The sequence below is a fragment of the Monodon monoceros genome, unplaced genomic scaffold (assembly GCF_005190385.1).
Source record: "Monodon monoceros isolate NGI ecotype Baffin Bay Population unplaced genomic scaffold, NGI_Narwhal_1 Super_Scaffold_16, whole genome shotgun sequence".
Taxonomy (NCBI): domain Eukaryota; kingdom Metazoa; phylum Chordata; class Mammalia; order Artiodactyla; family Monodontidae; genus Monodon; species Monodon monoceros.
Window position 1 is genome coordinate 55,156,751 of NW_021703772.1, and position 17,103 is coordinate 55,173,853.

At 38.7% G+C, this 17,103-nt stretch overlaps 1 protein-coding gene across 2 annotated transcripts in view; it reads left to right on the top strand.

Annotated features, from left to right (window-relative positions):
- PDE11A (phosphodiesterase 11A) overlaps positions 1-17,103 on the top strand; it is a 415,741-nt gene that overhangs the window by 153,817 nt on the left and 244,821 nt on the right. For both annotated transcript variants that reach the window (XM_029225505.1, XM_029225506.1), the window contains 2 exons: positions 2,694-2,783; positions 8,721-8,861. In XM_029225505.1, coding sequence (XP_029081338.1) covers positions 2,694-2,783; positions 8,721-8,861 — 231 coding nt within the window. The remainder of the gene's footprint in view (positions 1-2,693; positions 2,784-8,720; positions 8,862-17,103) is intronic.

The window sequence follows — 17,103 nt, forward strand, 5'->3', positions numbered from 1 at the left end:
TATATATATATATATATATATATATATATATATATATATATTTCACATGTTCCTTTAGTCATTCTCTTCTTCCTACTTGCTTGACCTATAAACCACCTTATATAATACTTGGCCCCAGAAGGCAACTAAATACAGGAAGGAAGGAAGGGAGGAAGGAAGGGAGGGAGGAAGGAAAGAAAGGAGGGAGGGCGGGAGGGAGGGAGAGAGGGAGGAAGGAAGGAAGAAGTGGAAAGCTAACCATATCTTCTCTCTTCCACCTCCATCATAGTCACTGTCTCCACGGTAGAAAAAAAACCCCAGAAAACTGCAAGGAAGGTGCCCTGTGTGTGTGTAAGTGATGTGGAAAGTGGTCCCATTCTGGCTAAAGGCAGGGAAATTCTGGCAGTATATCTGGCAGCTTTAGGTCAACAGCTTTATACGACTTATCAACATACTTCCTAAGGCATGAGGGGGACTGGCAGGAAGAGCGGGTGACAGAAATAATATCTCGTTCTAGAAGGCAACATGTTGTAAGGAATGATCACCAGTTGTAGAATGTGATGACCTGAGTTCCTTTGTAGCTTTGAGCAAGTTTCCTGGGTTTCCTGATCTCTAAAATGTACATAATGTTCCTCCATGAGGAGGTGATGTGAGATTCAAATGAAGAAATGAAGTGAGAGTGTCTGACACATAGCAGGTCCTCATTAAATATTAGTTTATTTTGAATCAGAGTCAGTGAAGGAATTTATCCTGAAAATATCTGTAAAAATCAATTCATTGATTTTTTTTAACCTCTATTCAATACCTTAATTCTCCCTTCTTTAAAAGTGGGGTCTCAGTTATCACCTCACACCTATCAGAATGGCTGTCATCAAAAAGACCACAAATAACAAATGTTGACAAAGATGTAGAGAAAAGGGAACCTTTGTACACTGTTGGTGGGAACATAAATTGGTACAGCCACTGTGGAAAACAGTATGGTGGTTTCTCAAAAAGCTAAAAATAGAACTACCATATGACACACACAATGGAATACTACCCAGTCATAAAAAAAAGAAATGAAATTTTGCCATTTGCAGCAACATGGATGGACTTGGAGGGCATTATGCTAAGTGAAATAAGTCAGACAGAGACAGACAAATACTGTATGTTATCACTTACATGTGGAATCTAAAAAATAAAATAAACTAGTGAATATACCAAAAAAGAAGCAGACTCACAGATATGGAGAACAAGTTAGTGGTTACCAGTGGGGAGAGAGACAAGATAGGGGTAGGGGATTAAGAGGAACAAACTGTTATGTATAAAATAAGCTACAAGGATATATTGTACTACACAGGGAATGTGGCCAAAATTTTATAATAACTATGAGTGGAACATAACCTTTAAAAATTGTGAATCACTATGTTGTACAACTGAAACATATAATATTCTACATCAACTATATCTCAGTAAAAAGTGGGATCTCAGCATTCACTTCTACAAAATTCTGAATTACTTTTAGGGACACTCTGTCAGAGTTGAGTATGCCCAGGTAGCCAAAGCAAGATTTTAATAGGAAAGAAATGATAGGGATTGTGAAGTGCCAATCATCTTTTGTTCACCTCCAGCCCCTCTACAAAAGCACCTTCCACTCCAGGTAATTCTGTTCTGGGTATCCCAGGGGTGTCTCACGCTTGCTCCTGGGTGGATCTGCCTCTGCTGTTTGCATCCCTCACCCACGGTGAGCACTGCACTGCCCTCTTCTGGGCATGGCAGGAACTGCTCGGTTTTGCTGCTGCCTCTTGACATGACAACATGGTGCTTGTGGGAGAGAGAGACAGAGAAAGAGAGAAACTGACTGTCATATAAAACATGCCCACATGCCCGTTTCCCTCTACTTTAGAAAATCCCAAAGCATTGTCTCTTTTCACAATGTCCTACATTGTGACGAGTTTATGGAAAGAATTCTTTTGGTTTTTACTTGAGACATTCTCTCTCTCTCTGGAATCAGAGATTCTGGAGATGAATTTGAGTGAGAGTGCCAGGAATTACTGAGAATCCCTAGACCTAGACCCCCTTTGATAAGAAAATCTTTGTTAGGATCATGCCCATCGCACGTGGCTGTTTCTTCCCATAGGAGGAGTGCTCTCTTAAAGGGTACCCAGCCTTTCCTGGGTAGTTATAGCAACAGAGCAGTGGGTTCAGTTTGAACCCTTCTGCATGAGGCTCTTAGGCCCTCTGGCACCTAAGTTCCTACTGGGCCCATCCTAACAGGCATGCTTAAGTCTGTAGCTGACAGAGTTCTAGCGTCAAGCTGAGATCCCTGCTGTGGATACATATGTACAAAGAAATAGGCTTATATCCTGCCTACCTCCAAGTGTGAGTATGGGCACTGCCTTAAATTCTAAATATATCAGACTTCGTTTACTCATTTTTCATTGATCAAGGAAGGAATACAAAGATGATTTAGACACAGTTCCTGTATCACAGCCATCACAGTCTGTTGCTTTGCTTTATATCTTCATAGATGTGACTGTCCCTAGTTAAAGCTTGACTGTCCCTAGTTAACTCTGAAAAATATTCCTTCTGAAGTTAAGATACTAGTATCAACAACACCATACTCAGTCTCTGTGGTTGAAAAGATAGTATTGAAATCAGGCATATGAAGGAAATGTGGAATTTAGTTCCATATTTTTATGTTTTAATGTTCATAACACTCTCTTTGCCCCCAGGTTATGCAGATGTATCTTCCATTTTGCGGAATTGCCATATCTAATGCTCAGCTATTTGCTGCTTCAAGGAAAGAATATGAAAGAAGCAGGGTGAGTAGAAAGAAACATTGCTGACAACCCTCAAAGCTCTTTTTCAAGTGTCTGTGAGTCATTATGTCTTTTAAAAACAGCGGATGATCTTTGAATAGTCCAGGAATCCTTTTTATTTGTATAATCCTTCAAGTCTATGGTTGAAGATCCCCTTTAAGCAATAAACCCAAATGGAATTGGATATAAATTCTCTGTTGTTGTTTGCAGGAAATAGCTTCTTTTAAAAAGGAAATTATTTTCACATCTATACTTCAAGGCAGCAGATATATTCTTGCTTACTTATAGCTTTGAAACAATAACACAATTTAGTGATTTTTTTGCAATTTAGTTCCCTTAAGAAGCAAGGTATGTTACAAATGATTTCACCCCACCTCACAAATTTTGATTTGAAAGTTTACCTGGAAGAGCATCACAAGGTAACTGGACAATAATGCTACAAACACCATCTTATAGGATTATAAAGAAACTCACATAGAGGGATTGATCTCATATACCTTCACCAATTATAGGGTTAAATAGTAAAAAACAAAACAAAACAAAAACAAAGACTGGTGCTCAAATAATTGCGAAATGATCAAATACAGATTAAATTATATTAGGCTCACTATACTTTTAAATATAGGGAAGTTACTGTCACAATTTAGAAATATATTTAACAAGAAGATGTTCAGAAAGGTTAGAAACCCTCAGTTAACTGGTAATCAAATTGATTAAAAGTTTCATTTGCTAAGCATTATGATTTATGAATATTTCACAGGAGACAATTGACAGCTACAGCTATCTTCTTTAGCACAGCATACCACCTGTTTTCTCTGACTTGGATCCTGTTGTCATCTTTAGCCCCATGTCTTACCATTCTCCTCCTTTCATTGGACATCCCAGCAATACAGTCCCCAATTTCCAGAAAACAGTCTGTTTCACTTTCTCATTCCCTTAGTAATATTTCTTCCTCTGCCTTCAATGCCTTATGTCCACCTTCTTCCTCCCACTGCTTTTGCCTTGCATTTCCTTCAGGACCCAGCTCAGTCTTCCACTTAATCTTTCCTTTGCTTGTTGTTTTGCCTTATATATACCACCACTGTTTTATTGTGGGCACTTACCACACTGTATAATATGTATTGATGGCCTTCCTTTCCAACTGCATTTTAAATTCCTTAAGGAACACTTCATGAATTATGAATCTTTGCATCCTCATGTATTCATTTACACGCTCAACAAATATTTATTTTGTGGTACTCTTCAGACACTGTCTGTCCAAAGCCCCTGCCTTCATAGAACTTACTATTTTAGTGGGAACTGTAGATAAGAGACAAACGAGCAAATAAAAATTAATATAGTATCAGGTAGTGGTAAGTGCTATAAAGAAGAATGAAGTGAGGTAATGGAATACAGACTGGTTGCTGAAGGATAGTTTCGGAGGATGTTTATTTCAGAAGGTGATCAAGAAGTGTCTATAGAGAGATGATATTTGAGCAGAGACCTGAATTAAATGAAGGAGTAAAGCCACACAAAGATCTGGGAAGAACATTCCAGGCAGTGGAAATATCAAGTGCAAAGGCCTTGGGGTAGGAGAAACCTTGGTCCATGTGCCTAGAGAGCAGAGAGGAGAGACCTCAAATAGCCAAAACAATCCTGAGAAAGAAGAACAAAGCTGGAGGCATCACACTTCTTGATTTCAAAGTATACTTCAATGCTATGGTAATCAAAATAGTATGGTACTGGCACTAAAAACAGACACATAGACCAATGGAATAGAATCAAGAGCCCAGAAATAAACTCATGCATATATAGTCAACATCTATTTGACAAGGGAGCCAAGAATACTCAATGGGGAAAAGGTAGTTTTTTTTTCAATAAATGGTGTTGAGAAACCTGGATATTCACATGCAAAAGAATGAAATTAGACCTCTATCTTACATCACTCACAAAAATTTCCTTGAAAAATATTAAACACTTAAATGTGAGACCTGAAACTGTAAAACTCCTAGAAGAAAATGTAGGGGAAAAGCTCCAATGATTTTTTTGGATCTGATATGAAAGCTCAAACAACAAAAGCAAAAATAAAGTGGGACTACATCAAACTAAAAAGCTTCTTCACAGCAAAAGAAACAACACAATGAAGAAGCAACCTACGGAATGGGAGAAGGTATTTGCAAATCATACATATCAGTAAGGGGTTAATATCCAAAATTTATCAGGAACTCATACAACTCAATAGCAAAAAAAAAAAAGTAATCCAATTAAAAAATAGGCAGAGGATTTGAATAGGCATTTTTCCAAAGAAGACATACAAATGGCCAATAGACACATGAAAAGATGCTCAACATCATTAGGGAAATGCAAATTAAAACTACAATGAGATATCACCTCATACTTGTTAGAATGGCTATTATCAAAAAGATAAGAGATAACAAGTGTTGGTGAGGATGTGGAGAAAAGGGAACCCTCTGTGCACTGTTGATGGGAATATAAATTGGTATAACCATTACAGAAAACAATATGGAGGTTCCTCAAAAAATTAAAAATCAAATTACCATATGATCCAGCAACTCCACTCCTGAGTATATATCCAAAGGAAATGAAATCACTAGCTCAAAAATGTCTGCACTCCCATGTTCATTGCAACATTATTTACAATAGCCAAGACATGGAAACAACCTAAGTGTCCACTAATAGATGAGTGGATAAAGAAAATTGTGATACACACACACAATGGAATGTTATTTAGCCATAATACAGAAGAAAATCCTGCCACTTGTGTCACCATGGATGAAACTTGAGGGCACTGTGCTAAGTGAAATAAGTCAGACAGAGAAAGACAAATACTATATTATCTCATGTATATGTTGAATCTATGGAAAGCAGAACTCAAAGAAGCAGAGTGTAGTATGGTAGTTGCCAGGCATTGGGGTGTGAGGGAAAAGGAGAAATGTTGGTCAAAGTATACAAACTTCCAGTTGTAAGATGAATAAATTCTGGAGATCTAGTGTTCAGCATAGTGACTATAGTTAATGATACTGTATTATGTACTTGAACATTGCTGAGAGAATAACTCTTAATGTTCTTGCCACACAAAAAATGTAATTATGTAAGGTGATGGGTGTGTTAGCTAACCTTAGTGTAGTAATCATTTTGCAATATATAGGTGTATCAAATCATCACATTGTACACCATAAACTCACACAAAGTTTTATGTCAATTATATCTCAATAAAACTGGGGGGAGGAGAAATAATGTGGTTGGTCAGTGAGAAGTGAGAGATTATACAAAAAAATTAGCAGTAAAATATATAAGGCTTACTGATATTGGAAATGAGTGAGAACGACTTTAGGCTTGTACACGTAGCAAGTAAACAGTTGGATACAGGAATCTAGAGTTTTGGGGAGATGTGAAGACTCGAGATTAATATTTGGGAACCATCAGCATATAGATAGTATTTAAAACTAGGCTACAGGTGGGGAAAATATATGGGTAAGAAAGGGAAGAGGTCTAAGGATGAGCCCAGGAGCAAAAAAGGTGATAAGAAGAAAGAGGTGGGGAAATGCAAGTGACATCAAGAAGCAAGGAGTATTCAGCTGTGTGCAAGGCTTCCAATGTCTGTTGAATTGCATGTCATCCTAGATTTTCTTCTTTTTTTCTCCTATTTTGGAGCTAGTCTGCATTGTTATTTGTGAAACTTTTATCACTTGTTAGTAAAGCAGAAATTTTTAATTAGAAACAATAAAATTACTATAATGTAATTTGTCAGTGCAAAACTCAAGGCACAATTAGTTTTTCCTCTGAGATAAAAGTTCTTGTATACGGGTCCCAGAGGCCCCATCCATGCAGTCCCAACAAATTGAAAAGTTAAATAATTGTTCAGTTAATATGATCCATCTGAAGAAATAGTCTGGATGATTAAGGAAATAATGTCTTCTCCCTTAATAACAGGGGATTTTGTTGGTAATTATGCAGACAGTTGCCTCATTTTTTTTTTGTTTTGTTTTGTTTCTGTTTTATGATACGCGGGCCTCTCACTGTTGTGGCCTCTCCTGTTGCGGAGGACAGGCTCCGGACGTGCAGGCTCAGCGGCCATGGCCCACGGGGCCCAGCCGCTCCGTGGCAAGTGGGATCCTCCCGGACCGGGGCACGAACCCATGCCCTCTGCGTCGGCGGGCGGACTCTCAACCACTGCGCCACCAGGGAAGCCTGCCTCATTTTTAATGTTATATTTGCACATGAAATTATTGCACATTGACCTCTTACAGTGATTTGCTATCCAAATGCCAAATGAACAGGATACACTTAAAACTTTTTTCACCTCCTGGTGTTTCTCTTTGCTTTGGGTTCATAGAGCAATGCATGGCCCTTAGCCATAGTCACAAGCTCTCTTTAGAGAAAACGCTACCCAAGATATTGGGTCCTATTTTAGATGCTCAGTGAACGAGACTCATTTCATGGATCTCTTAACTCATTCAAATGCTTTTCCACCTGAATAGACTCAGAGAAGAAATATTCACATGTTTCAAATGGTTTCAGGACAAATCAAATTCATTACCAAAGTTGAAAATTAGTCAACACCATCTACCAGAATAGATGTGAATTTGAAAACTCATGAAATCCTTTTGTGACAGGTCAGACTGGAGAGTGCACATCTTATTAAATTCTATTGAATAAAGCAGCCTCTGGTCAATTTACTGGCTGTGTAATTTTCTGATTGCACTCTTACAGAGGCATAATATCTGCCACCTGTAAATGGCCCACTGTTCCTCCATCTCCAGAATTATCCATGTAATTAAAAATTTTAAATAAATATTATCTCAATGCATAAATTGTAAGCTAACTTAGCTGGATAGAATAACAAGTTATTACAATTTCATGTTTAAATGAGTATACAGTTTTCAAGTTAGAATTTAAGTTTTTTCTTTAATTTTTGTGCTTTTCATTCTATTGTTTTAATAGAAGTTTTAATGGTGATTTCTTTTTGAGAAGTATAATGGTATTTAAATGTTCTCCTGGACAGATTGGGGTGAAGCAATACTTCTTTTGTAGAGGGATTAATGGAGTTTTTATATATTTTTTTGAAGGCTCTGAAACTTAAGTAGCATCCGCCACTGTGATTCTTAAAGAGTTCTGTGAGAGATGGGTATTAGTGAAAATAAGTCTTGAGTTTGACCATGAAGCTATTTCTTCTGGTTGGTGAGGAAGAGATGCTTTGTAATTTTCTGAAATAAATGTGCATTAGAGAGAATCAGGTATCTGTTATTCATAAAATGTTGGTTTTATACCTAGTCACATTGCAGAAAAACTACTGTAGGAGGGGAAAAGCCTATCAATAATGATTATATGAGATCATGTAGTCATTAACTATATGGAATATAGTCATACAGATATATGAGGAACTTATGTGGGATTATATGGACTGGCACTATTCTCAAGTTACATTTTACAATTCAAGACTGTGTTATAGGGACTTCCCTTGTGGCGCAGTGGTTAAGAATCTGCCTGCCAATGCAGGGGACACGGGTTCGAGCCCTGGTCTGGGAAGATCCCACAAGCCGTGGAGCAGCTAAGCCCGTGTGCCACAACTGCTGAGCCTGCTCTCTAGAGCCCTCGAGCCACAACTGCTGAGCCCACGTGCCACAACTACTGAAGCCTGTGTGCCTAGAGCCCGTGCTCCGCAACGAAGAGTAGCCCCTGCTCGCTGCAACTAGAGAAAGCCTGCATGCAGCAACGAAGACCCAACATAGCCAAAAATAAATAAATAAATTTACATATAAAAAAAGACTATGTTATAAAATGAAATGATGGAAGTGTGTCAAAACAACCATAAACACTATAAAAATTAGCCACACAAAAATGTTTATATTTTTATAGCAAAGACTAAATGAAATTTTGAGAGAAAAATTTTAATTCAGTCCCTTAGCCACCTAAATACATCCACTTTATCTTTCCTAGGCTTTGCTAGAGGTGGTTAATGACCTCTTTGAAGAACAGACTGACCTGGAGAAAATTGTCAAGAAAATAATGCATCGGGCCCAAACACTGTTGAAATGTGAACGCTGTTCTGTTTTACTCCTAGAGGACATCGAATCACCAGTAAGTCGTCTTTTATCTGTCATCTGCATTAATGAAGTAAAGTTTAGTTTAGTTTAGTTGTAATTAAGTTTGTGAAATCGTGACTTGAACCACTCTTTTGTGACTCTTCTAACCATGAGGTGAGGTGACTTTTTATAAAAGTAACATTTTTTATTTCCTTTACATGTATTTTCGGTCTTGACCTGCTGTCACCTGAGAAACATAGACTCTGCCACTGATGGGGGACCTTCGACGTCTAGCCTAGCCCTGTGTATACAGATGAGGCAGCTAAGGGTTGGAAGGGTTTGCCCAAACTCACACAGCTGAATAGAAGAGAAGCTTGGGTGCCAGCCTCCCATCGTACCCACCCAGCAAGGGAAGGCCCTCAGCACTGGTGGGCATGGATCGCAATCCACACAGTGCTCCACAGCCCTCTTCTGGGGGTGGGGTGAGGAGAAGCAAACGAACCCTGGGGAAGCAGTGCCCTTTGTGCTTGAGCTGAGTGGAGCGACCCTGAGCTGGGCTGTGCTCTCCAGCAAAGGTCTGTCCTGCTGCTTCCCAGGTGCAGTTTCCAGGTTCTTCCACTGCTGCTTCAGACCTGTGGACACTTACACAGAGTACTCCAGTCAGGAGGCGGAGGCTCCTTTCCTCCTCATGCAGGGGCTGCTCTTACTCCAAGGGTGAGCAGCTAGGTCTCAGCCTCAGGCCTGCCACACCTTGGCTCTCAGGGTCTGTTAGACCCTCTGGCTCTTTGTGGGAAATCTGCTGGTTAAATACATAACAGTATTGAAAATAATGATCATCTTCAGTCTAACTTCTTTTTTTTTTTTTTTACATCTTTATTGGAGTATAATTGCTTTACAATGGTGTGTTAGTTTCTGCTTTATAACAAAGTGAATCACTTATACATATATATATGTTCCCATATCTCTTTGCTCTTGCGTCTCCCTCCCTCCCACCCTCCCTATCCCACCCCTCCAGGTGGTCACAAAGCACCAAGCTGATCTCCCTGTGCTATGCGGCTGCTTCCGTCTAACCCTCAACAGCAGTTTAATATCTTTGCCATGAACTCTTGTCAAAGACCAGGAATTGTCTAGCAATTAAGTGCTGTTTTAATACCTCAGAGAATGATATTTTACCATACTTTACTTAAAAAATGTTATTGTCTTTACCTTTAGGTTTGCTTTCCTCAAAGAATGAGAACCTTAGGATAAATTTTGGAGATTTAATCATAAGTATTGTAAAACTTACAACATTAAGCTTTAAAAAATTTTTTTATTGAAATAAAGTTGATTTACAATGTTGTGTTAGTTTCAGGTGTACAGCAAAGTGATTCATATATATACATATATATGTAACTGAAAACATATATATATTCCTTTTTAGATTTTTTTCCATTAGATTTTTTTCCGTTTTTTTCCGTTATAGATATTTTCCGTTATTACAAGATATGAGTATAGTTCCCTGTGCTATACAGTAGGTCCTTTTTGGTTATCTATTCAACATTAAATTTTTTTAAAAATCTATATATGTTTAAAATGTTTAGGAGTGTTTCCCTATATCTTAGCAGAGTTTGACATTATTTCTACTCAGCAGGTGTGGTTTAAGCAAACAATAGCCTTGCAATTATCCTGCGATTGTGTAAAACTCAGTAGAACCTTGGGAGAACACACACACACACACCCCAATAGCCCATATTTGTGAAGCGCTTCCAGATGCTTTGTGAAGCATCTGGGTTTATTCAATACTCACTGCATCCTTACGGGATAGGTATTATTATCATCCTCACTTACAGGTGAGGACTTAAGGCTCCAAGAGTCGAGTGACTTATTAGTCTTCCCCACCACCTGACTCTGAAACCCCCACAAGGAGTGGGAAGAGGTGGGGTGCTCGGTGGTTCTTGGCCGGCTGTGGGCTCTCCCTGAGCAAAGGCAAGAAGGGGCAGTGGTTGGGGCTTTTCAGCTTCCAAGGTTCCTGAGCCACTCCCAGGTCCCTGTGAGGGCAAGTGGCTGGGGGACCATGTGGAATCTAAGCAAGGACAAGCTCACTGTTTGCTAGTTCAGTTAAAACAGACATGGAACTAATTTAAACCAGGTTAGGGTGGTCACTTTTGTAAATCTTCTAACATGGACTAGTTTTTACCCTGCAATCTTGCTCTCTGGCAAGTCCAATGAAAAAATACAGAAGACAGACAATGATATGGAAAGTGCGGGCAGAGCTGGAGAGAATAACAGCGACAGTAATAGCTTCAGGGTATAAAGTAGGGAGGGGGTCAAAAATCACTCCCTAGACTAGATGACTAGATGGTACATGCATAAAGGTGTTGGTGTGGTACTGAAGGTTAAGAAGACCTTTTCACTATCACAGCTGAACATTCTAAGACTGTAATATTGGGGTCAGGGCAGAATATCTGGGCCTAGCCTATCATTTCTTCTTTGCCCAACCCCTCCCCCTCACAGTAAGGAGGAACTCCTTTACTCCAGAGGGGCAAGGTCTGCAGGTAAAAGTGAACTATGTGCAAAAAGAGGAGACTAATCTGTTTGGTACCATTTGAGAAGCTGTGAGGATTTTTTGCCGAGGTTACTGCTTGGGGAGGTGGGGTGGGAATGGGGTATAAATGTGGCATCACCATGCAGAAAACCCGTCAGTGCCCTGCTTTCCTTTAACATGCTTCTCACCAAAGGTTTGTTGAAACTTCAGACTCAAAGGGATAGCTGTTCTGTGCACTACCCTGATTGTCAGGTAGAAATGATAGGAAGGAGATCAGATACAGTCACTCCATGTGTAAGAGGAGAAGCCAACTCAGGACACCAGACGCCAAAATCTGGTGCTGGCACAGCAAACAGAAAATCATGCCGAGTCAGAGTTCTCTGGCTGGGACTTCGTCCTCCTCACCTCAGAATGCTGAATGGATGGAATGATATTAAAAACCTTTGTCATCTAGATTTAATCAGGGGGTTGAATCATTATTATAGAGGGACCCAAGCAACACCTGTAAATGCTACATGATCTTATTTTACTGATTAAGAGCACACTTAGATTCCTATCCCAATATTAGAAAACAAAGATGGAACTTGACAACATGATTTTTAATTTTGAAAAGTTCATATGGAAAAATAAACATATAAAAGTAGCCAGAAAAAATGTTTTAAAGGCAACAAAGATGTAAAATGGATGAGGTTTTGCCTGTGAAGCTGTTAAAATATATTATAAAACTAGAGATTTGTTCCTTATAAGAAACAACTGAACAGAATAGAGTCCAAAGACCCCTATACATGTGAAAAGCTAGTAAAGACTGTTCTCTTTCCTGTAGAGTTTAGAAAATTATTTCTGAGAAACAGAAGTGTGTTGGAGGACTAGAGAGTTTCAGACTTGAAATGACAGTGTTTTGGGTTTGTTTTTTTACTGCAAGCATTTCAACAATAAAGATGCTTTTGTAATTAGAAAAGAATACGTATAAGTTCTCAACGTCACTGAGCAAATCCAGAATTCAGTCATGCCTTGCCCTTGTTACTTATGACCTTTCTTTCTTTATTATCATCAGCAAACCTATCACTCTCCATCCCTCTCTCCAACCCTCCAGTTAGCCTGGTACGTTGTTTCAGGCAAGGGATTGCACTGAATACAGAGACAAAGAACTCCATTCGGTGTTTGTGAGTGCCAAAATGGGCTTTAAAAAGTTATGACAGAGTTATTATTCTCAAAAACCAAGACTTTTTCATTGGCAAGAACCAGGCTTTCTTAGAGACTTGAAGGAACCAGAGCTTAACGTTGTACCCAAAACAGTAGATTGGAAAGAGAATAGATGAAGCCCTAGACTCTCCCATTCATGAGTTGCCCGGACTAAAGTGGGAGAGTTGGAGAGAAGAGGAAATACGGTTTTCCAGCTCTCCTAGCCCTGCCCAGCCTCAAGGCCACTCATAGTGGAGCTAGGGGCGTGGTGGGGATTGAAAGTCCCCCCAGACCCCGCGACAGGGAAGAAGACTGGAGGCGGCAATATGGGAGGAGCCACGGGACAGCCAGAGCCCCACAAAAGCATGAGGGGCAAATACAGTTTTCCCATTTCCTGATAGAAGGTAACAGAGGGAGGGCTGAGACCTGAAGAAAGAAGCCTGTCAGGACGAGGGAGGCACAGAGGATCTGACCTGGGCCTGGGGAGCTATAGGTGTAGATATTTAAGCACATCCACTGTTAGGGATGACTAGGCTGAAGATCAGTGAGGCTGTCTTGCCTCTTAGAGGCCAGCCTGGGTGAGAGGGTGACTATAGATCAGCTGCTTTGCTCCAAAGAAGCCAAAAAGTTGCATGTCATCCTGGTGAAAATTTCAGTATTAAATGAATTGAATTCTGAAACGACTGAGAAAATCTGAAGTGGCTGAGTTAACTGGATTGTCTCTTTTGTCTTCTGTCAGCAAGCAGAACTAGGGCTCAAGAAGAGATTCAGTTGCCACAGGAAAATAACATAAGTGACTTTTTGTACAGCTATGTCTGTGGCCTTTGAAATTTATAATCAGTATACAAATTGTATTCTCTAGTCAATCATCTTATATTCAGTACACAAATATGACAAAGCAAGCATTTGAAATTAGATTGGTGGGAAGATTGATGGATTGTCCTACAAATGTTTTGGAAACAAATAGCTGGCAACTTAGGAAAAAAAAAATTCAAAAAGCTGGATTCTTACCTCATACTTGTCAAAATATAATTTTCTATAAGGCAAAATCGTAACTTTCATGTAAATATTTAATAAATACATATCAAAGATTATTTTTAATTCATTAATTTATGAGGGAACAAATAAGATGTTAAAACAAGTCCAAAGAGCATTTGAGAAGTTAGGTATTTATAGGCGATGTTAGGATAAAATTTCTCAGAGACAAAACTTTTTAGAAACAAAGCAAGTCCATAAACTGTAATCTTTAAGGTTATCTTTTCCATAGGATAGAAATTTTTAATCAGAGAAAAAGCTACAAATTAACATGTAACTTTATTAAGTCTGGAGTCTTTAATAAGTAGTAACCAAGGATGGGACTTAGTACATTTCCTAGATTGGGGCTGGCAAATTTTTTTTTGTAAGTTTTCAGATAGTATATTTTTTAGGCTTTGCAAGTCACATGATCTCTGTCGTAGCTACTCATGGTAGCATGAAAGCAGTCTTAGTATGGCTATGTTCCAATAAAACATTAGTTATAAAAATAGGTGTGGGGGGGACTTCCCTTGTGGTCCAGTAGTTAAGGCTCCGTACTCCCAATGCAGGTGGCCTGGGTTTGATCCCTAGTCAGGGAACTAGATCTCACCTGCATGCCGCAACTAAAAGATCCCGCATGCTGCAACAAAGATCGCACTTGGCAACAGAGATCCCACGTGTAACAACTAAGACCTGCCGCAGCCAAATAAATAAACATTAAAAAAAAAAAAGTAGGTGGTGAGCTATATTTGGCAGCAGGCAGTAGTTTTCAGTTCTCTGCCCTAGATAATTCTTGTGTGGCCTTTACTCTCTTATGACATTGAAAGATGAGCTGCCCCCCTTTTTGTTTTATTTCTGTAAGTCAGTATAAATTTCAGATGGATCAAAGACTTAATGTTTAAAAAAAAGAATGTAAAAATACTGGTGAATATTGTTTTATAGTCATTCTGCGGGTAAAGGCTTTCTAAAACATTCATGCAATTCCTTAGAGAATATGAGCACATTAAAACACTTCTATGATCTTGCAGCCATCAGACTGGTAAAGATTTAAAAGTATTATAACAGTGAGTTTGAGTGTGGTTATGAGAAAATGGACATTATCATTACTGATGATGAGAATTCAAATTGGGGTAACCTTTATGGATATAAGTTTGGTGAAATATATTTCAATTTTAAAAGGGCCTAGCCTTTGCACGCAGCAATTCTTCCTCTTAAAATTTAGCATAACGAAAGAGATGGAGAAGAAAGTAAAATCAGTATATAAGAATGTTTATTGCAGTATTTACAGTAGTGAAACTATAACTCAAATATCAACAGAAGTTTTATATAATGAAATTTTATATGTCCTTTAAAATAATGATGTATAGCTATATTTATAGGAACAATATCCTTGATATATTTTTAATCAAATAATAAAGGAGAGAAAACAAATATAAAAGGAAGTGATTTTTATCAATATATGGGTACATAAATGAGATCATATTTTCACAACTATTAAATTGATGGAATTTGAATTTTCTCCCTTTGAGTTATGTTTCCTTGTATCTTCTCTGTTAGGCAGAGTCAGGAATTTATCACCTCATGGGAAAAAAGGGCAGGTACTGGATCTTCCAGTAAGAGAGTGAACTTGAAAGTTGGGTGTCAGGAGAGAGGATCTGCTAAATGGATTTATATTGCCTTTTACCAGTTAAGGGCCAACCTGAAAACAAACAAACAAATAAACAAACAAAAAGGACAGGAAGTAAAACTCCATAATCCACAGAAGAAGAAGCATTCACAACCCTATGCTTCCAATCATCACCCCACCCATGCCACACATAATGCGGGGAGAGCTGCCCAATGCAGTGAAAATTGGGCGGGGTGAAGTAGAAAGCTGAGTGTGGTTGTCTGCATCCAGCTATCTTGGGCAGAGTACAGTGTTCATCAGAACAAGTCGCACATACCTGCTTGGAGCAGTAAGGGCGAGTGCCTGGCCAGGCTCAGGGATGTTTCTTGAGTCCTCCTTGCTGCCATAGAGTGGCAGGAGAGGTGGGGTGGAACAAGAAAACTTTCAGACAAGCCATCTTGGAAACAGGGCTGTCAGTGTGTCAGGATAATTGACAGTGTGAGTGACAAGTCACCCTGCAGCTGCTAATATTGGTCAGCTGAAGAGAATTTCATCACACAAAAATATCTATGTCATATGAGACTTCAGAGTAAGCAAGGGAGGCTTCTGCTAGGCAGGGGCTGAAATTGCTGCCAGAGGAGAGTGTTGGTGAGAAAGTACTCAAAGAAGATAGACCGAAATTCAAATGCAGCCACCCTAATCCACTCCCCTGAAGTCACCCCTCCTCCATTATTCACTTAAAGATAAGCAAAAAACAAAAAGTCCCCAGCATGGGGCTAATGCAAAGATACCACAAGAAAAAAGAAGGAAAGGAATGTGAAAACAAAAACCAGATGAAGAACACACCCCAGAAAAACTGCTAACAGTTTTCCATGAAATGAAATTAAAGATAGTGTGATCTCTCACGGGGGAAAAAAGTGTTCAAAGAAGAGATACAAGACTCAAGGAATAAATGATAAGCAGTAAATATTAATAGATAAGAAAACTGAGTTGGCAGAGCTTAGAAAGAAATAGAAGAAAAATATATAACCATATAGAACTGCATATTACATTAAAAACATCAAAAAAGAAGAGAAGAACTTCTAAAATACTTTCAGGGGCATGGAGGATAAAATTGGAAATGAAATGGAAAATAATACAGAATAAAAAGACAAGATAGAATGATTAAAATGGAGTCAAAATAAAAGAAGTCCAAAATAAGGATAATTGGTATCTCTGAAGAGAACATGACAAATGAAACAGGAAACAAAGTCAAATTATAACAATAGGACATTTTATTGAAATGAAGGCAAACTTGAATTTACAGACTGAAAGAACATATCATTTCAGGAAAAGTTGATGCTCACTGCTTAGTACTGAAACACATTCAGTGCTAATGAACTTCAAAGATAATTAAAAAATTCTTTGGGCATCTAGACAAAATCAAGTCACCTATTGGAGGAAAATTCATTCTGGTGTTAGTCTTCCTGCTAGCACTCTCCAGTTCAAGGAGACAACATAGTGATAGCTACCAAGTCCTCAGGGAAAGAAAATATGACTCTACAATTTAAAATCCAGCAAAATTCATATTCAATTATGTAAGCCACAGATAGACACAGAATTTCATCACACAAAAATATCTATGTCATGTGGGACATTTATGCATTTTAAATATGCAAAGGAGAGTGCAGGAAACGTAGTTCCAAGAAGCCCTTCCTGAAAAATATGAGAGGTTGAGATCAAGCCAAGCAAGCAATGGAGAAAACATGATAAATAAGAGTAGTATTGAGTATTGAATATAGAGCTAAGGCAAAAAAACAGTAGGCATATGTTTATAGAGGAACACTGTGCCTAGAGACTAGATCCCTTTTACATTGAGTGGTGTCTAGCCTGCTGTTTGTCTGGGGAGAGATGATACCTCATTGCTCAAATGTTCCCTGTGAACACAATCCGGAGAAATGAACCAGACAGAGAGCAGGGCCTTGCAGTCTT